A 22,352-nucleotide genomic window follows, 5' to 3' on the forward strand; every position below is an offset into this window, starting at 1 on the left:
TTCAAGTCTAGCACTCAGGCCAACCTGGCCTAGCCCTACTCGATCCTGTGTACAAATTAAGTTTAAGTAATTATTTAACCAAGTATATATTTCACTAATAATTGCCATAAGGGATTGGTTAGTTGGTAAACACCAACCCTTCATAATCAAGAGATAAGGGATTGAGAATTACAAGTCTCTTTGGTGTCAGTAACTCATGCATATTGTTTTGTTTTCTGGGTAAAACTTCAGGGCTGAATAAGTATAAGTTAAGACCAGCACTGCCTTTTCAGGTAAATCAGGGTGGATCAAGCTCAGAAAAACCTTGACAGGTTAAGATTGGATATTAGAATGTGTAAACCAACCCAGCCCATTGACAACCCTAACTACTGATGGACTAGTAGAAGAAGACAAACATGAAGCGATGAAAAAGAGGGGACATGGAGAACAGCAAGTACTGAAAGAAATGGAACCTATGAGGCTTTTTTAGATTTCTTGCACCCGTGAGTTCTGATTCCAGCTGACTGATATAGTAACAGTATCTTATGGAACTCTTGTCTTTCTAGCATAGCTCTTTTATTACTTGGGTTTGTCCTTGAATCCAAATCCAGAAACAAATGAATTAAACTGATCTGGATTTAATCCAAAGTTATTGGATTTTGGTGGAAGACATAAAGTAAACGTGCCCAAGATGGTGGGATAACTCTTTGTCTTTTTTTAATTTTTTTTTTGGTGGTATGTATTACCTTTCTCTCATTGAAGTATTTTAAGCACTCTACTGCAGAGAAAATCCAATTCTTGCCAATAAGAGATTGTAGAAGATTGAGACTCTACAGAAATGAGAAATGGGTTATCAGTGAACAGAAGAAGATCTACTTCATTTCTCTTGAAATATCAGATCACAACCACTACCATTAACATTACCTTTATAGCATTCTCTATCTCTCTAAAAGTCTGAACTGTTAGTCCCCACTTGAATTCCTAGTTGCTTCTTGTCCTCTGCAACAAAACCCACAAAACCCAGAAAAGGAAGATGGGTTTCTACTTTTCTATCTCTACCAAGTCACTAATCATCACCACCATCTTCGTCTTTCTTTCTTCTTACCTTCACCAATTTGGCAGCACTTCAGTCCCAGAAACCAAAAGAAAAACTATACAAGTCATAATTGGCGGTAGTATTGGTGGCAGGATTGGTGGTGGTGGTGGAAGCGGCGGCGGCGGTGGCGGTGGCGGTGGCGGTAGAGGAAGTGGTTCTCCTTCACCTCCCCCTGTACCACCTGTGCCGGAAAACTTAGTCTTCGCCGACCAAAGGCTAGCTATAGTATACCCAGTAATCCAAAACTTCAAGAAAACAATTACCTCCGACCCATTTGGTATCACCAAAACATGGGTAGGCTCCGATATCTGCAACTACAGAGGCTTCTTCTGCGACAACCCACCAGACAACAAATCCGCCACCGCACTCGCCGCCGTCGACTTCAACGGTTTCAGACTCACAGCCCCATCGCTCGACAACTTCCTCGATCAACTCCCCGACATCGCACTCTTCCACGCCAACTCCAACAATTTCTCCGGCACAATTTCTCCTAAAATAGCCCAGCTCCGCTACCTCTACGAACTAGATTTCAGCAACAACAACTTCTCCGGCGAATTTCCCACCGCCGTGTTAGCCATGAAAGGCTTGGCCTTCTTAGACATCCGGTTCAATTCCTTTACTGGTTCAGTACCGGTTCAGGTATTCACCCAGGCTCTCGACCTTCTCTTCGTGAACAACAACCACTTCAAGCAGAAGCTTCCAGATAATCTCGGCAGCTCCACCGTCCGATATCTCGCTTTGGCCAACAACATGTTCGTGGGTCCCATTCCGAAGAGTATTGGAAAAGCTGCTAAAACTCTTGTTGAGGTTTTGTTTCTCAACAACCAGCTCTCCTGTTGCCTTCCGTACGAGATTGGTTTGTTGAGAGAAGCAACCGTGTTTGATGCCGGTTCGAACCGGTTAACCGGTCCGTTACCGTTTTCGTTGGGTTGTTTGGAGAAATTGGAGCAGCTCAATTTCGCGGGAAACGAATTGTACGGTGCGGTGCCAGAGTCGGTATGTGCGTTGGGAAAGCTGGAGAATTTGTCGTTATCTGATAATTATTTCACTCTTGTGGGTCCCGTCTGTAGGAATCTGATAAAGACTGGGATACTTGATGTGCGGAGGAACTGCATTCCTGATCTGCCTTTTCAGAGATCAGTGATGGAGTGTGTGGAGTTCTTTGCACAGCCTAGGATCTGCCCTGATCTGGCGTCGTACAGTATCGTTCCTTGTCAGATTTCTCATACGCCATTGCCGTTTCCGTTTCCGTGGAAACAGACTCCACGTTCGCCTCCACCGCCGGTGAAGTGGCAGAATCAGAACGCTCCTTAGGAACAGAACAAAATGCATTCTTCTGTCAGGCATGTTTGGAATGATTTTGATTTCTATTTCATATTGATTTCGTGATACATGTTTATAAATTGTATTCATCTTTTTCTCAGGGTAGTAGATATATTTATATCCATCAAAAACGTAAATTGTTTGGTTGCATAACAAGATTATCAAATTTGTTTTTTCGTTCACTATTTTTATTTATTTATTATTATTTTTTACTCAACTTGATGGAATGTCCTTGACCCATCAATTTTTATGGAGAGACTGTCTTTATTTTGGTCTTTGGCTCACCTTATCAGTGTCAAGAAATGGGTTTCCACTTAAATATATGATAGAGGGGTATGAGAAGAGCATAATCTTCTATTCCTTTGATAGAGAAGATTTAGACTCAACTTTGCACAGCAACATCAACACTAGCACTAGCACCAAAGCCTACTCCTTTCAAAATCGATAAATTGAGAAAAGAAGAAAAAGGCAATACAAAATAAAATTTACTACAATAATATCTATATGATATGAGCTTAGAACTTAAGCATCATGTGAATAGCGGGCAAGTAGCGTTTTTCATAAGAAATGACCCACATTTGGCCATCCTTAGAAAAGTTCGAATCATTAATTCATAGAGATAACTGTGTTCTTCTCATATCTTTTCATTACACATTTAGAAAAAGACTATGTTTGAATATGGACAAGGCAAATAAGAGATAGACTCTCCCTTCCAAAATAATACGGTTGACAAATGTTAAAAAGCATAATAAGATAGAAGATTCCAACACCCTTTTTAGAGGAGAGGAACAATTCCATACCATTGATTGGATGTAGGTGGAGTGAAAATGTCTTTCCTCGGGATAGCAGCAGATTCCATCTCAAGGAAATATAGAGAAAGACAAATATAGGCCAGGCATTTGCCCACCTTTTCCCCTACAAATTAGACAATGGAAATGGAAAACCGGTCCCAACTTTTTATGCCTTTAGCATAAGCCTTCTCCTACCAAAAAAGAAAAGGAAAAAGAAGAAGCATAAAGCCTTCTCAAATGTTGTGGAGCACACTAGTGTGGCCTTGTGGGCAAATGCCTAGTTCACAGTCTAAGTTAGAAAAGGGTACATGTTAATTAGTATGATTTCGGTAATTTGGTACGATACTAACTTTGAATCTCAAAAATTAGATTCGTATTGTACTAAATGTACACAATACGGTATAGTTTCGATATTTGCAAAGTGTTTTTGGTACGGTTTTAGTAATAAATCGGTGCGAGAAAACGATTTAAACACGATATCTAGTACGGTACAATTTTGGTGCAAACGAATCCATACCACTTTTGTTATTAATTCATTAAGATCCTAATGAAATTGCGATTATACAATCGATAGAATATGATATTAACAAAGATAAAACAAATAAATATAAGAAGAGGAGTGACTGAAATAGAGAATTAGGGATAGGGTAAAGGTAAACACCGTACAAAAATTGTAAATTTACATTTATATTCCTTAATTTGATACAGTACCAATTCGGTACGTTTTTTGTACATAACGACAATATGAGTACCTGAAACTAGTACCGCATATTATTGAATTTCAAAATTTTGTTTCAGTACATACCGTACCGAATTTTGAACTGTGCAGTTTTAGACGGCGCGGTTCCGTATGGTTAAACAGTTTCAGTACTCAATTGACACCCTTAGTAAAAAATATGTTTCGGTCAACTTTTCTTTTTCTTCTTCTTTTTTTATTTATTTATTTTTTATTATTAAATGAATAGCAACTATATTAGAAGAAAATGCAAATATTAACTTATGATTTGATTTTTAATTATAAATTTATAGATTTATTCAATGTTACTTTATAATTTCAATTACATCTTTGTTTTCAATTATTATTTCAATCAACCTTACATAATTTCAATTATATCTTTACTTCTAATTATAATTTCAATCAGCCTTATTTTTATAATTTGTTTTTCAATTATAATGTCAATCAATCTTATTGGTTTCTAATTATGCATTTCAAAATTTCAATCAATCTTAACGTTACTATATGTGTTTCGATCAATCAACCTTACCTTTCGCCCTAATTTCATATATAAATGACAAAAAATTGTTTGACCCAAAAAAACAATTGCCGATTTTTCAACCATTAGCGATATATCACCTGACTTGTGGTACCATAAAATATATTAAGTTCTTGTATATTGTGGATGTGCTTCTGGCACAATCGTGACAACTTTTTATATAGAAGTAGTAAGACCAAAAAAATTTAGATTCGACCTTCGTCGCTTCACGCATTCTTCCCCCCTCCCCCTTCTCTTTTCCTTGTGACTGCTTGGATGATGACAGAAGAAAAAGTTCCTTCTAATATTCTATATATATATATATATATAATAATAATAATAAGCTTCATTCCAACTAAATGTGATCAGTTACATGGATTCTTGTTTTCTAAACAGTTTTGATTGAGATCATGTTAGATACAAAGCCTATGCTATACAAAAAAAAAAGTTTCTTGTAATATTCTATATATTTCCTAAAAATCACAAGCATTAAGTTGGGTCCAAATTCTTGTATGGCCACTTAAGTAGCTAATATTTCAATTTGTCTAATCTTGTTTTGTTTTGCTTTACAAGGCCTACTGCTACTAGGAGGGTTTTTTTTTTTTTTTTTTTTTAATTTGAAAAAAATTAAATGAAATTTTGTAAAATTTCACCCCAGAGGGTGATTCCTTCCTACGCTGCTCTATCCAAAATACTATGAAAAGATACCCAAACTTTTCAAATATTTAAAACATTATTAAAAAAAAAGAGAAAAAGAACCACACCAGTGAGGTGGGTAAAGGGATCTCCATTTGAACATATGCTCTGTTTCGCACTTTATTAAAATATCTAGTGAATTCGTCACTGTAACTTGAAGCCCACTTCAGATCTCCTCATTTAATAGATAAATAGCCTTTTTGTAGGATTATGTCAAACAACAACTATGAAGATGATGAAATTTAACAACAATTTTTGGATAAATAAATATTCATTGAAAAAATCAATTTGCAATAAATTATATTTTTGGTTAACAATTTGAAATAAATAATTCATGGAATAGTTTTCCGTACCTGTAAAAAGTATAGGCATGTTTGGCTGCATTCATGTAGACCGTTTTTCATACTCAAAAAGGCCAACCAAAGCTTAGGTGCATCCCACTACAACTAGTTGAGAGAGAAGGTGGATCATGTAACCAAGATAAACCATCAACAAGAACATGTTAAGTAATTCTATGAAAATAAAGTTGTTAGAGATTATTTCTTTAATGTTAATCATTTTATAACTAAATTATTTGGAAATTGATTTAATTTAAATTTAGGAATATGGCTTATGTCAATGCTCCTATTTGACAATCTCTAAAGTCGTATTCACTACATAGGACTGTCTAGTTGGGTGGGTGCCGGCCGGTCTTTCAGTCTAGCACTAATCACTCACGAGATGTCAGAAAATGCATGTTTAGGAAGGAATTCCCCCAAGAAATGCATTGATTTATGTTAGTTAACAACTTGAGTCCCCCCACTTATGGGTGTCAATAAAATCCCATCAATCCAAATAAGTCCAAAATTGTCCTAAGCGCAGCCCTTGGCTTGACTTTTCAAGCCAAAGGGACCATTGGGTTACAATATAACTAGTCTTGATAAGGTCGAGTAGGATTCAAGTTTAGCCCTCAAGCTAATTCGAACTGATGCTACACAATTTTGTGTTAAACCAAAAAAACAAAGAATTATGCATAGCTCAACTTTAAATAACTATTTAGCCAAGTATCTCACTAACCTTAATGATCTTAAAGTGTTCACAGTATCAAAGTCTTCAACTCCATTGCTCCAAGATTCCAACTGCCATCAAGAGACTCCAAGTCTCCCCAAAATTTCGAATACTATTGAAGATAATTGGGATTTTAGGTCTTTAGTTCCTCAAGCATGTAAGGTTATAATAGTAGAATCTAGTGCCACAAAGAGTGTAGCTTATGCTTGTTGTTACATCTTCAGTAGAACACATCATGTAGTTTCTGACTAATTAGCAAGGAAAGGTTAAAGATCAAGGTCTTTAGCCTGATCCAACCCAACCCTATCAGCAATAATCAGGGTGGGTCAAGCTTAGAGACAAACCCTTCACATTTCCCTAAACTTCATAATGTATTTGGTAAACACAACAAACTTTGTTTCTCTTACAGAGGGGTCCAGGTTAGGTCCATCACTGAATGAAAAAACAGAAGCCTCCAACAGAAATAAAGGTGCTCTGATATTTGAGTAATTGCAGATACAAAAGGAAAATCTATACCTTTAATGACCAAAATATCAGAAAGAAAGAAGAATGCTTGCAACAGAGGTAATCAATCATTGAGAACAGACAAAGATTCACCAAATCTGATAATTTGACTTTACTTTTTTTTTTAATAGGAATTCACCATGGTGATTATTCAGGCACTAATTAGTACTCCCAACTGAGCTTTTATAAAGGTCAATCTCAGTGACTGTCAATATCTCCCTGTATTTACTGAAATGGCCTCTCTAGTTAGAATTATACAATGATATGAGAAGCTCCATATGATGGAAAGTTGCTAAGATAAACAGTCAAAAGGAACACTGAATCATGAGAAAGAGATAAAATTAGATGTACCCAGATGACAGGTTTCTTTTATTTTGTTATTTTCCATTTTTTATTTTTGAGAAGGGAGTGCCTGGGAAAGGAGAAACCTACATCACCCAAAGTTGGTAGTGACCTTGCTGGCTAAATGCTCTCCATAAATGGCTTTTTCATACTTAGCAGTGCCACCAGTCTTTTGCTTACAACCCTCCAATGGCTCTATTGCAGCATCAAAGTTTGGCTGTACATGAAATAAAAATCATGATGAGGGTCCTTAATTGGGAGAGACAATAAACCAACAGAGAGGAAAAAGCATACCTCATAGAAGAAGGCCACAGAAGTCCGATACATTGAAGAGTTGTTGATTACTCGATGCAAAGTTGGCTGATACAAACCATTGGACCAAATCTGCAATTTGTGTAGGCTTTTAAGCAAGGCCTTTCCAATAACTTTTGAGGAAAAAAAGGGGCGGGCCTTGGTGCAATGGGTTGGGGTCTGGTGACAGCCTCATTGCGAAAGGACCGGGGTCTCCCCAAATCCCATAGTACTGGGATCCTTGTGCACTAGATACGCCCATCCATTTTTGAACTTCGTGGAAGGGGGGAAAAAGACAAAGAGAACTTGTTTTGAAAGTAAATACCTTCAGCATGTCACCTATGTTGCAGACAAATGTACCAGGAATTGGAAATGCCCATATCCACTCGCCAGACATGTTTCTCACCTTCAATGGATATTGCATGTCAAAATCAAGATTCAAGATGCACCCAGTGGCTCAAGAAAACAATGGCAATGAAAATATCCTTGCAGCTATTGGATTTCTTTTTTCTTTCTATTTTTGAGATGGGGGGAGGCGGGTAACATAACATAGAGAAAGCTGTAGACCCTCAACAAAGAGTGCACAGCTCCAGCAGCAAGAAAAAGTCATTTTTTTGGGCACTCAAATTTGAAAAGTTGGTCTATGAAATAGTATAATCAACCGAGGGTATTAGAGGGTTCAGTCAAAACTGGATTTGAGCCTTTGATTACAGCTCCCATTAATTTCAAAGACAAAGGTATCGTTTGTTTGCTAGATAAAAAGTGAGGTGACTTTTCCATGAAATCCCAAAACATGCTTTGCTTGGTTCAATGGGGGTGGGAAAGTGGGTAAACAAGCTTCCTTAAATTAAAGAAGGTTGTATATTGACGTGGCATGTCACTTTTTGCACCCCCCTTCTAAAGTCTCACTATATGTGGAACTTTGTGGGGAAGTGAGGGATAAAAAAAGTGGGATCCACTTTGCAACTTCTCCACAAGATCCTTTCCTTTCTTATCTCCCATCCACTACATGTGGGTCCCACATGTTTATTTTTCCTACCCCTATTTATTTAGCAAACAAACCATGCCCAAAAAACTCAAAATTTGATATTTTGAGGTTCAACCATGACAAACCCTTCTCTCTTTTATTAGGTCAAAAGAAACATTTTTTCTTCACTCTCCACAAAAGGATTTTAAAGCTCAAGAAATTTGAAGCAACAACACTGAAGTTTATAGGTAGGTAAATGAGGCTGTCGGCAGAGGTGGGTTTCGAAGTAAACAGGTGGTGGCATGTTTCCCAGCATTATTGGTAGAGTATAAAGCCATGGTCACTTTACTCCAGCTGAACCCAACTTCGGCATGGGAAATCCCAAATCAAGGCTGCCCATCTGGGGTCAGATCACTTCCTCAGCCTAAGTCCCTGCCTAATCCCAGAAGTTTCCAGTGAGTAGAGGGTCCACTCAGGTTTTTCGAGCCAAGTTACTTCCACAACTCCTGTCATACCCTAGCTGATGATGAATAACCATATTTCAATAGTAAAAACAGTATTGCAGATTTTAACTAAACCTCCAAAAAATGTTGCTTCATGAAGTTTTCATAATACAGAAAGGCAAGGTCCAGATATTCCAAATTAACATTTATAAGTTAGAGACCATTGTTAGAATGGAGATTCTCATATTACATTTGGTTAGTATCCAAGCAATTCATAGAATGATCTTGTATGATTATGATGAGTAAGGATAAAAATATGTACTAGTAACTTAACTGAGGCTTCCATTTAAGACGAGAAAAGGATTAAAATGTACCTGCAGTGCAGGAATGTTCTCGTCCTGGTTAACTAGTGTTAAGAGTCCTGTCATGAAACATCATAATATAATTAGGATGAACAAATTTAAGACTATCTGGAAAGACTAACATGAACGCATGTTACAAGTTTAAGCATGTATTACCTGTAACAGCATGTGCATAGTTATACACATATAAAGATAACAGACATAAGTCACAAATACTTTGTGCAAATGAAAGCATACAAATGGTATCTTGCTTTACCCTCAGGCACCAATCCAACTCCCCCCCCCCCCCCCAAAAAAAAAAAAAAAAGAAAGAAAAAAAGAGTAAATTACACGGCACCCGCTATAAAGAGGGTAGAACTCTTGATCACCTGCTATTACCTCCTAAATTACGCAGCACCCACACTCAAAATTACAAGTTACCCACAGTTACATCTTTTGTTAAGTATAGGTGTAAAATGACAAAAATGCCCTTATTATAGTATAATGACCAATCTACCCCCAATTTTAATTTTCTCACAGCCAACCCTTAGTGGGTGAAAGAATTCTCCCTTCACCCATCTTCTATCTACACCTCGCCCCTCCCCTGCCGGCGACCACCGCCGAAAACCGTCCCTGCCAGAAAACCTCTCTCTCTCTCTCTCTCTCTCGCTCACCTCCCATAGAAGCAGCGTTCCTTAACTTAACTTGTCCAGCTTGATACTACTTTGTCTCCGTCAGTCGTCTCTCCCTCTCTGAGCAATGAAGAGTCTCTAGGGTTCCTATCTATTTCCATAAATCTACAGTTTCAAGACAGAAGTTTGGTAAATCAGATAGGAATCTAGAGTTTGCTGTAAATTAGTATACCTCAACAGAAATCCTAAGTTGGGTTCCATTCCTAGCAGTCATCTCTCCAAACCCTGCTTCAGATTTCGATCTCTCTCGATTCATCGATGCTATAACCCAACATAAGTCATGGCTAGAAAATCTGATCCATACTAGTGGTGCTCTTCTTCTCAGAGGTTTCCCAGCCATTACAGCTTCAGATTTCGATCGTGTCATCCAGCCTTTCAGCTACAACGAATTACTGTATGTTGGAGGAGCCACTAGGGACCAACATGGTTGGTTGAGCATTCACTGCCAATGAATCTGCTCCAGACCAGAAAATCCCCTTTCACCACGAGATGGCTCAGGTTGGATTTTGCATTCGGAGAAATTGTATTCTATTGAGTTCCTGATTAGCCTTTTTTTGACCTTGTTGTTGGGCTTTTGAAACAGCTTCCTGAGTTGCCATCCAAGCTATTTTTCTTTTGTGAGGAAGAACCAGCCAGTGGTGGTGCAACTCCCATACTTCTTAGCCATCTTGTTTACAACAGAATGAAAGAGAAGTACCCAGAATTTGTTGAGAAGCTGGACAAGTTAAGTTTGATATATACTAGGGTTTTAGGGGTTGGAGATGATCCAGGATATTCAAAAGAGAAGGAACACTTGACATCTTTTACAGCAAGGGTTTCAAAATCCAGAAAAGGAAGAAGAAAATCGAAACTGAAAAATATCAAGACCGTTGACAGGTTAACAGTTCAAAACTAATTCAGATTGAGTTTTGTTTAAATAAGGGCAGGATCAATTCAATAGATTCTTGCTCAGAAGAATGAATTGTCTTCTCATAGATTTTTAAAAATCTCTGAAGTCTGACATGTGAAATATTCATAATTCATCACCGCAAGAGAACTAAAAGTGAAGTACGAATTACGAAAGCAATAAAACAGAAAGGAAAAAGGGTAACCCTAAGTCAGAAGCTATCATTCTTGGAAGAGTGTCAGCACATTGAAGGGACGTATCAGAATAGCGTATATCGCCCAAATAGGGTATCATCGAAAGAGAGAGAGAGAGAGAGAGGGGGGTTCCGGCAGGGACAGTTTCCAGCGGTGGTCACTGGCAAGGGAGGGGTGAGGTGTAGGTAGAAGATGGGTGACTAAGGGTTGGCTATGAGAAAATTAAAATGGGGTAGATTGGTCATTTACTATAATAAGGGCATTTTGGTCATTTTACACCTCCACTTAACTGAAAATGTAACTGTGGGTAACTTGTAATTTTAAGTGTGGATGCCATGTAATTTAAGAGGTAATAGTGGATGGTCAAGAGTTTTACCCCCTTTATAGCGGGTGCCGTGTAATTTACTCCAAAAAAAAAAAACCCTCAAATATATATAATATATATATATTATATAATACATTTTTCCTCAACTAAAAGCTAAAGAATTTACCATAGTCCGTGTGAGCTCCACTGCATTTGTTGAGACATAAAACATGAAAGAGAACTGTCACTCACATAAGACCCTGCAAAATCCAAAAAAAAACAAAGTCCAACCACACTTACAAGTACAAACAGAAATATTTTTTGATTACCATCCAATGTCATTTTCTTGCATTCCTGAGCCATTGGTATCAGAAGCACCTGGATAGCCAATTATACGCATCACCCAAAATGGATCTCCAGCTTTTTCCCCTTCAAATGCATTGGGTGATTCACCCAATGCTAGAGCAATTCCACGCATAATGTTTCTTGCAAGATCTGCTAGTTATCAAGAGACGAAGTAAATCAATTCCTACAAGAAAATGTATGTCACAAGCCCATATAAACACACATTTATAGGTATGGCATGTCAATTCACCTAAGGAAATGCATGAGGTAGATGTCTACACATTAAATATGTTTGCATAACATATAGCCCAGACTTTTAAACTGACAGGACCAGATGGTTCAGCTGTTTGGAACATAGTTGTCATGCAGCTGGGTGACCAAAGGCTTTAGGGGGATCCAGGGTGACAAGGCAATGCATAGGTGCTTTTTTAGACATGCAGTAGACAACCGTATACACATAGCAATGACAATTTTATAAAATTATGCTTAATGCAAGGAATTTATACCAATGCAACATGATCTAATTATGCTGATAGGTGATTCAATCCAAGAAAATAGTATATAACAGAAAAGCAAAGGATAGACATAAACCTGTTCTTCAAAATACAAAACAATAACAAAGTCTTATCCCAATTAAATGGGGTTGGTTACATGTATCCTTGCCCTCCAATTGAGTTCTATGACATCATGCTTATACAAGGCTAAAGCTATTCATATATGTCCTCATTACTTCTCCTACGGTCATTTTAGGTTTGCTACAGACTTTTTTAGTATTTCAATCTGAATCAAATCACTTGTCTGTATTGGAGATCAAAAGGTCCCCATTGGACATGGCCATGGCACTTCAAATAGCTGTCTAAGATTATAATGTATCAGAGCTACTCCAATCAGTTCAAAATAATATACACAAATAAACTTGAGTGCCAACATCATGTTGTCACCCTGGACCCAAGAAAGAGCCTGGATGCACAGGGCAACAATCTAGGTGACACTTTGTTGACTAGGTGGGCGCTTCTTTTTTTTCCTCCCCCGGATGGGGTGGTGGGGAAGCCACTATCTGGTAGGTTCTACAGTGTTAACAACAACATAGAACATCATTTGCTGCAAAACCATTTACTCTTGGCTGATCATTTGAACTAGATGCATCCAACCCAGTCAGACCACAAAATTTTGAAGGACAAACCATTAACCACATTGAATGATGGAACACCTAGAATACTTAATGTATGCCTTCATTCAAATATGAATCCTCGACTTAACACCAAGTGGCTGTTGCTTTTATGAATAAATTTAACAAATTGCTAATAGTAATTTCATTGCTCAGACAGTCATATGGATCCAACTTTTCTATTTATAGAAGCTGATACAGTTCACCCTCCATTCTGCAGTAAAAACTATAAGGCCAAAGAAATCTATAAAGAAGGAAGAAAAAAATGTATGGCAAACATGCCTGTAAGAAGGCTGATATACTCCTCCATCACAGAGCCGAAGTTTATTGGTTTATCTGGCCTGAGATATTTAAAAGAAGGAAAATATTAATACAAATCATAATCATGTAATGTGGCAAAATTGTCAATTATGGCGTACTACATGAATGAATGAGGTCGCTTAGTCTTTGCGCTGACAAAAGTAGAAAATTGAAGTTCCTCAATAATTAACTTCTAGCAGTAAATTCATTAAGTTTGCAAAAGTTTTTTCCTAGGACAAAGTTGAAAATGGATAATTCCAACCAAGTATGACTATAATATTCGCTGTTAACAGAATAATTGATCATGTAAACTAGAGAAGAATTGTGGATTTATTTTCCCCTTTCGTTCTTAGCGATACATCCATCTAATAGATATACGCAAGTAGAAACAGACACCAGATTGATAAAAGAAAATACCCAGGGAGACAACCAAATTGCCCTAGGTGGCTTTCCCAGAACAGGTGGCAAATCTCTTTTTCCAGTAAAGAATGTAGTTATTAATCACGGAAACCAAAAACCATATTCTTTCACAGAACTGCAGCATGTACTTCTTAGTTTATTTACGCAATTATACATTCCAACTGAAGAATTTAATACAGTAAAAAGCTTATTGCCTACAGTTCTACTATCAGAACTACTGCAGCAGTCCTGACAACCTAAGCTTAAGAAGAGAAACACATACAGACAATACAAAACTTTTTCATGGCAATATACAGGTTTTGATCAGAAAAAAGAAGTGAACTGTGGAATATAACCTTAGTGATGTGGATCATATAGTTTCTACTGAAATATGCCCACAAGAACGAGCCCCAAACAACATAGGACCATTTTTGTTGGTGGCCATAAAGATGGTTTTCATAGATCAAGTTAAGCCCTAGCCTAGCACCAATATTGGACCAGGCCTAAGCCCAATTCGTTGTCAATAAAGGAGGTCCCCTATTGTCAAAAGGGAGGCTCCATAAAAAGGGGGCTCCATTGACAAAAAGAGGCTCATTGTCATAACTAGGTTAAGGTTTGGTGGTTGTTAGGTGGACATTAGTGACATGTTTTATTGTTTACCAAAAAAGATAAAAAATTAAAAAAAGCGACATGTTTTATTGAGTTTGCTATGTTTTGCCTGCCTATATAAGATGTAACAGCCATATAACTCAATATACAAGAATTCTATAAATAAAAAAGTGCTTTGGTTTAGTGGTATTGAGCTGTGAGAGTAACTATGAGGCAAGATACCATGTGGTTGATGACACACTGTCCAAGGCCAAAGGTGAGAGGCCAAGGTCATATCACCCCTCTTTTCCCTTTCTCCTTTCCTACTCTTCTGCCCTAGATGCATGCTCCATCATTACCCCATGCCCCTTCTTTCCCCTTTGTTCTGTTTTGATTCTCCATTATAGTCCATGAAGATGCTATAAATACAAAACCTGCAACTTGGTTTTCCAGCCATCTTAACCAGTATATTGACCCACAGTTTGAGAAGAAACACCCAATCCAAGATGCAGCAACAAGATCTCATCCAAACCCCATCAACCGATTATTTTTAACTTTTCCCAATTGCCTGTAGTTTTAGGATTTTAGTTTCAGGTACAAGATCCTACTCTAATATATTTTGAATAGAGTTCCCATCCCATAAATCCCTGGTCATCAACCAGCAAGTCCAATTCTGATTGGAAAACAATAATTCCCCTTGTTGACACCTTAACCCAAGTTCTGCCCTCTTGAATTCGGATCTCTAACAGATCCTGGTAAACTGGCCCCTAGTTGATCCCCTTCAATCTAGAGCTACATCAGACTCTACAACCTAAACTAGAGTTGTTATTATTCTGAACTCTGTTCCATCGAAAGCTCAAAGGAGGCTACAAGTAGAAGACCAATCTCTGCCACCCATAATGTTCTGGTGCAGATAAACTGTATTTGAAGAACACCTTGCTCCCATGACGTTACAAGCTGTCTTTCCCCCTTATTTCTGGTCCATCTTAGCCCTGTGATTCTGGTTTCTACATGGAATCCTAGTCTTTATGTGTGAGCGACTTAGGATACCACCACTTAGAAACTTTATGCATAACTGAAAAAGAAAGTTGCTCTCTTCCCTCTTCAGTGGTTCACAAAACCATGGTAAAAATTTAGACTGAGAACATAAACAAACACATACCATTCATTAGCTCCTTCTAAAGGTTTCCCAAGAGCTCCATAGGACCCAGGTTTCAATTCTTTATAGCACTGTAACCATGAGAGTTTTCGTAATTATTATGAAGATGATGACAATAATCATAAGAGAAGAATTAGTATTAAATATAAATTCTTATTGTAAGATTACCATGACATTCTATACAGGGTATTCTTGATTTATCAAGTGCAAAATACATTTGCCACATGATAAAATTTTCTCATTGAGATTGTTCATCTAATGGTGCCACTGGTGCTTAGCTACAACCTTAATTTAAAAACTAACAAGAAAATTTTAACAAAACAATTGGAACACTGAAATTTTCTAGGGATGAATATTCCAGCATTGACTTTCATTGATCATGAACCAGTTGTGGACCATTTAATCCTCCAATTATTTTCTTCAGTTATTTATCTTCAAAATTTTTATAATACCAATTCAGGGCAATTGCTTTGTTTATTTTATTTAGTTGAGACAGTCTCTAGAACAAAGGTCTCAAATGATGACCCAGCAAGGAAAACACAAAATTAAAATCATGTGTGTGGAATTAATCATTGATTGAAAGCACCAATTTTTGGAACGAGATTTTTGATTGTTTGGAATCCAATTACTTGATCAAGCTTAAATAACTGTAAAGGATTTGTCTTAAACATAAGTTCATCAAAATGGGATGCTTTCTGAGCTATAACACATCAAGAGCATTCTTGCACATGGGAAGTTTAGATTGATAACCTAGGAACTATAGGGCAAATTGCTGCTTCAGGCATAAAAGTTTCCATAAGCACAAACACATGCTTACATTGCAGACAACCATGCATGTGGCATGACCATAGACTCATATGTGTTTGACTTTGCATTTACATTAAATTATAATAACTTACCGTTGAGACACAAGTAAGATCCTCATACATATGATATGCACAAACAGATATACAGACAGAAGACCCATACCAAAAAAGATTAAAGAAAATCTGATATACACATGCACCTAAATCCAAAGATTAGGCTGCAAATGCCAGACACTAAAAGAAGTGCTTAGTTAAGAAACTAATGGCAGGTCTAAGTATCACACCCCTTTCCATATCTCCAACTGCTAGAATATGGTTGCAGCTGCACAGAGACTACAACATTGAAATTACATAAGCAGACTTACATCAATGGCCTCATGCATATCTGGTACTCCTTTAGTGATATTTTCTCCAACTCTTTGATATCCTCTGCAATAGAACATTGACCAAGAAAAGAAGTTTAAATATTTCCAGATAACGTATCATTGACAAATACCCATTTTCAAAACATTAACATGGTATGAATTCAAGAAGCAAAACCTGTATCCTCTTGCTGGAGTCATCTTGATTTTAAGTTTTTCTTCATATGGAAGATCAAAAAATTGGCGTGCCAATTCTCTCACCTTGTTGACTAGGGAATCAGGTATACCATGGCATTTCTGGCATAGCCAATGGAAATAGATTTCATTTCAGCAGTCTATTAGTATTAAAAGTTGACAAACAAACATAAAGGAAGAGAACAGTATTAAAAGTTGACAAACAAACATAAAGGAAGAGAACAGTACAACAAGAACAACATCTCAGCCTTATCCTAACCAAGAAGAAGAGACTGATAATCCTATTACATTGAATGAAGCACAAAACCACATCACTGTTCGGCCGAGTTTAAAAGGTTTAAAGATGGGTGGATTAAATCACAAGAGAGATCATCAGCTAAACCATTGTCGGAGATAGCCTCTGTGCCATCTACAACTCGTCAGTTCACAAAATGTGGGCCTTAAAAGGACTAGAAAAGCAGAACTGCATTCATTTAGCAGATTCCAAGTAATCTGGGACAAGGTGACACAATTCGGCTGCTGCCCAAAAACAGCCTCAGCTATAGGGATTCCTCCCTACACCAGCACTATTAGGTGTAGGCCGGATTTGGGGGAACTCCCTACACCAGCAGCTAAAATCATGGCTTTAGGTTACTTGACTTTTAATTAGCCTATTTATTATTCTATTTAAGTTTTATTTTTGGGGTTGTAATTTCAATAGGGATCCTAAAGTGACTGGTCATGTAAACATTAACAGTGAACGGTACTTTTTGTTCAAATTTGAGTCCTAGCTTCTATCTTGCTCTGTTGAGCCCACGATTTGATTAATGGAAGTTCTATTTTCAGAATCACTGTTTTTGAGAAATTTTAGTAGTTCCAGTCCCTCCTCCCCCCCACCCACCCCCCTTCCCTTTCACCAATCTCTTCAGTTCCTCTATGGTTCATAATCCAATCTCCATGGAAGAAGCCTCAAGTTTGCTAATAATTCTTCAAGTTCAAGGATCAATTCAAGCATTTCAATCGCTGGTCAACAACAGTAAGTTTTTATCTGAACTTCTGCAGTTCTTCTAACCTTCTAAATGCTCCAACTTCCCCAAGTTTCATTTTCCCTAAACCCCAGCCATTAAAATTTATCTCCACCCCAAACCAACCATTAGAATCCATTAGAAATTCATCCAACAACTTATACATATCACCCACTTCAACCAATAAAGAGTACAAATAAAATTACCATCCATGACCCAAGATTTTATTAGCTTTTTTAAAAAAGAAAAAAAAAAAATTTGGACTCCCCGAGAAACACAAAGTTGAAACTTTGATCTTAAGCCAATTTAACCATCAGAACTGTCCTGAACTTTAGGGATTATCCCCATATACCTACCTACGTCTCTCCAAGTTACAAACCCATCCAACCATTAATCCATTATAACCTACATTCTTGTGTACCTGAACCAAATACCCCTATATCCTAAATCCCTAAATACTAAGAAGACAAAATACTTTCTGATCCTTAACTATTAATGAACAGTCATCTATGGATCTAAAATCATATCTAGTAGGTATTGACAAGGCTACCCTTTTCTTAGTCAGTCTTTACCCCTCGGAATCTAAGGGAAAAACATGAACTACTTCCAGTTTCAGAATCCTATCTTCCATATAAAATTACTAGTCGTAACCCACCACATAGAAGAAACCAGCCTCCTTACAAGCTCGATCTAATTGTTCAACAACTTCAGATACACCTTGATCTTCAGCAAGCAAAGGATCATTGCATTTAGCCAGCAGTGGACTGACATCTGAAAAACAAAAATCGGCATCAGATGATATAGGAAAAAAATCAGTCCCAAGGGAGAACATCATTTCAACAACTTCTGGTGCTGATTCAAAAGATAGAAGAGGAAAACAGACATCAAAAGAAAAGTAGAAGGTGACTAATTAGTAACCAACCCTCTCTCCTTGGCTTTAAGTAAGCAAGTATCACTTATAAATGTTAAAACCAAATCATCAAATAATCATAAGGCACCACCTCAAACTAAAAGAAAAGCATTGCAACAGTATATGAGGAAGTATAGAAGGAAAATAAACTTGCTGCAACTTAAGTCCATGGGAACCCAAAAAACTGATGAAACAACTTTGGTTGGCTTATAATTAGACACCATTAAGTCAATAAAAGCAGCCCATCAGAGAGTGCTTCACCAATGCTCCATCTAATCATATATTCATTTAGGCATTACCAGATGCATAACATACTTTTCCTTGCCTATCTATCAATTTCCTAGCTTCAGAATTTTAATTAATAGGGCATGCATCATACCCAATGGGCAAGTGTCAACTGTTTTGCTTTTGCAACCATTAGGTTGCAAGTTCGAAATGGAAACAACTATCTCAGGAAGCAGGGGAAAGCTGTGTACCTTTGCCCCTCCCAGACTCTACAATAGCAATAGCCTCGGGCACTGGGACACCCTTTAGGGCATGTATCAGACAGAAAAAATCATCACCTCCAAAATAAAAAACCGATATAAATCAACCATGAGTGAAACAGTACATTCGCAACCCAAATGCTATACAAATCCTGCTGCAGTGGCATGTCTATGACTCTATATTAGAAATTGGAGAAGAATTATAGTATAAAACCATTGAACAACAAAGCTCTGAAGCTTTCCAGTTAAACTTTTGGGTAGTTGAGCATTTGGACTCCATACCGGAATATAAATGTGAAAAGCATTAAATGCAATTCCTAGCTATCTTTTCTTATGCAAACACAATTTGTTGAACCGATGGGAATTGTTCAATTAACTAGATATTGACACCAAAAATATTTAAAAAAGTATTGATTTTGGCACATGATTTGAGCTCAGAGAATAAAAACAATTAGTCCCTCATTTGTGACTTTAAAATAATGCTTAGCAGCCGAAGAATTCTAACACTTTCTATACCAATTAGTCATATTAATAGAAACGAGGAACTAAATCTTCAAAACTTCTAAAGCCTAAAGTGGAATAATCTTTGAGACATTCAAAGACGTAGCACCGTCCGTAATAAAAAACAATAGAGTCGAGGGACGCAGCCCTATCTCAGAATTTAGACAAGATAACCAGAACCACAGAGGGTAAGCCTTGATCCAAGTTAGAGAGTATCAACCTAAGATACATCACCCAGCAAATTTCCCATCCAACACTCGCCTTCCCAATCCCACTGAAATGGTCCAGAAGAAATTTGAACTTATTGCATGATCCGGAATACCCAGAACGGGTTAATGCTCAGAGACAAAAAAAAAAGTCTTTTTCGCCTCATAGCGCAAAAAAGTTGAAGTCACAATCAACCAAGAATCTCAGGAAAGACCATGAAAGAACAGTGTATCAGAAAATCCATTAGAGAGAAAACAGTAATCGATTCTTCGTTACCTATTATTGGAATGGACTTGAAGTCGGAACCCATAGAAGACGAGCAACGCAAAACTGCCAAGATCAAAACAGCAAGTGCAACCAGCAAGCAGAATCCTAACCTTCATATTATACGAGCCATGAGTCACTCACGTGTCACGATACAAACGTAACTGGGCCCTTAGCCTTCGTCGTTTTGGGATTTTTTTTTTTTTTTTTTTAAAGTAGACCAACATTCATTTTAAATAACAATAAAACCACAAGATGTCAGAATTACAAAGATTCAACAACCAAGTAGTAGAATTTGGCCAGTTAGTCCTCCCTGTTAAAGTAACTGCCTTCCCAACTAGAGAATGAGCAACAGTTAGTTGTTTTGAAACCGAAGTACGCATTTTCAAGAAGAAGAAAAATCAACAATCCTAACAAAGTCTTTTAAATCATAGTTTATTTTTTTCCGTAGAACATTGTTTGATAATTTGATGCTCTTTTCGTGTTTTTTTTTTTTCAGCTTGAAAAATTCTGAAAAACATTTATCTAATAAGATATTTAAAAAAAGAAGTTATACTCAAATAAATTCTATTTTTGAAAATAATTATTAAATTCTAACTTTTGTGCTAATTTTTCCACCCAACTAATATTCTATTGACTCCCCTAGTGGTGGCCAATAGTGCTGACTTGGCTTTTCATGAGTTCACGATGAACACTGAGAGGACCCGCAATGGTGTTCGTAATTAAGAGCAAAGGAATGTTGTTTCTGAGTCTACGAATGTTGGGAGATCTCAACCTGTGGAGTAGGGTGCTGTGAAAATTGTGTGTGATGTGGCATTACCTTTGGAGTCATCAGCCGGTGAGGTGGGCTTTGCCGCTTTTAGGAGGGGTCGAATGGTGGCTGCATATTCTGAGCCTATCTCATTGCCCTTCACCCTTGCAAGTGAAGTTGTCGTTCGCGTTGCTCTTATGTGGGCTAAAGAAAACCATTTTAGGGCTGTCTCAGTCGTTATGGACTTTGTTAAAAACTTTGATTTATGTAATTTTGTTATATGTTCTAGGGATGAGAACTTACTTGCTCATACCCTAGTTGGTTGGGCTTGTCCGTTGCAAGCCGGACTTTTTGTCCACTTTTCACCTCCTGGATTCTTTTTTACTACATTTTGTTTTTGTTTTTTGTTTTTTTTTCTTCACAATACTGGAATTGAAATGCTGTCCGCAAAGGTTGAACAACCTCTCCACTAAGAAGTATGGATTTTACCACTCAACCAACCCTGCATTGCATTGGCACTACATTTAGTTTTTCACAAATATCTGTGTCTTCAATCAACTAGACCTTTGAATTCGTATCAAATGATGTCTAGAATTGTAAATTCAAAATTTTAAATTAATTTTAATTCTCAATTTCTCATCTCTCATTTTTGAATAAATCATTAATAACCTAATATGATATCTCTTTGTTTTTCCAAAAAATTAAGATCGAAATTAATTAGATATATTTATCCCTAACTGATAAAATCTTTTTTTGATAACACCTAACTGATAAAATCCACGAAGTAATGAGGGAAACAACGCCAAGCACAGAAGAAGAAACATTAAGAAGAAGAGGCGTTGGAATAGGATTATAGGAGATGAAACCCTTAACTAATTACTCTTCTTCACTTTCTCATCATTTCTCCTCTTGGTTCTTCTCTTACAAACTTGCAAATTTGCTAAGGCTTTAGAGGGTAATTTAGTCATAACATCCTTCATGGGTAAAAATCATGGAAAGTTATTTCGGCGAATTTCGCCAGTTTCGCCTCCTAGCGAAACGAAACTAGGGGGCGAAACGAGATTTGCCATTTATCGCCGGAAATCGCCGATTTTCCGGCGAACTGACGAAATTTAGGCAAAAATTCTTCACCAAAAATCGCCGGAATCCATACCGATGTTTGAAATACTTTGCAGTACCACAGTGGTGAAGAATCGCTGAGACTAAAGATGCTGCCTAAAATATTTTGCCTGAAATGCTTCAACAAAGATGATCGGCGTCGGCCAAGTTGCTTGGATTTTAAATCTACACCTCTGGAAAATGTCAAAATCTCCTCCGTCGTCCCATCGGAGCTCTCTATTTGCTCTGTTTCGTTTATTTTATTTTATTTTATTTTTTTGGTAGAAAAAAGAGGGGATGTAGTAGCGGCGACCTAGCGCCCCCCGCTACGCAATGTTCGGACTTTTTATCGAGTGCGACCTATACAAGCATTAGCCCTGTGCACTACCAACGCAAGCACTGGCCCCGTTAGCGGAGCCCCACCGAAGGCCTAGTATAGTCCACAGAAGCCGGTAGCACTCATGCCCAGGCCAAAGAGCACACAACTGTCCAATGCAAGAAACAGAATAGCAAAGGGGATCGAACCTAGGACATGAGGTTTACCAAACCACTAGGAGTGAGCTTGGGACCACTAGACCACCACCCCCGGTGGTGCTCTGTTTCGTTTATTCAGATGCACAAATGGCTGAAAAGAAAAATAAAAATAAGACTTGGGAATGGG

At 37.5% G+C, this 22,352-nt stretch overlaps 2 protein-coding genes and 1 non-coding gene across 3 annotated transcripts; 1 reads left to right on the forward strand and 2 right to left on the reverse strand.

Moving 5' to 3' along the window:
- The first annotated feature begins 735 nt into the window (after window positions 1–735).
- On the forward strand, window positions 736–2,549 carry LOC149016224 (uncharacterized protein At4g06744-like). The gene has a single exon (XM_089156104.1). It carries the CDS (start codon window positions 1,013–1,015, stop codon window positions 2,387–2,389), a length of 1,377 nt encoding a protein of 458 aa, XP_089012230.1. The 5' UTR covers window positions 736–1,012; the 3' UTR covers window positions 2,390–2,549.
- A 4,004-nt stretch (window positions 2,550–6,553) lies between these two features.
- On the reverse strand, window positions 6,554–19,943 carry LOC149016225 (2-oxoglutarate (2OG) and Fe(II)-dependent oxygenase superfamily protein). The gene is made up of 12 exons (XM_089157346.1): window positions 19,855–19,943; window positions 18,131–18,246; window positions 16,455–16,573; window positions 16,280–16,343; window positions 15,112–15,179; window positions 12,945–13,003; window positions 11,479–11,644; window positions 11,337–11,356; window positions 9,107–9,153; window positions 7,648–7,728; window positions 7,326–7,415; window positions 6,554–7,248 (listed from the first exon to the last, which is right to left on the reverse strand). Exons 1-12 carry the CDS (start codon window positions 19,886–19,888, stop codon window positions 7,123–7,125), a joined length of 990 nt encoding a protein of 329 aa, XP_089013472.1. The 5' UTR covers window positions 19,889–19,943; the 3' UTR covers window positions 6,554–7,122.
- On the reverse strand, window positions 10,707–10,799 carry LOC149016226 (small nucleolar RNA R64/Z200 family). The gene has a single exon (XR_016173820.1). It is a non-coding gene; the product is annotated as a small nucleolar RNA R64/Z200 family (small nucleolar RNA).
- Window positions 19,944–22,352: the final 2,409 nt, after the last annotated feature.

Source organism: Hakea prostrata, chromosome 5 (genome assembly GCF_041222555.1).
Source record: "Hakea prostrata isolate BN-2017 chromosome 5, UWA_Hpros_2, whole genome shotgun sequence".
Taxonomy (NCBI): Eukaryota; Viridiplantae; Streptophyta; class Magnoliopsida; order Proteales; family Proteaceae; genus Hakea; species Hakea prostrata.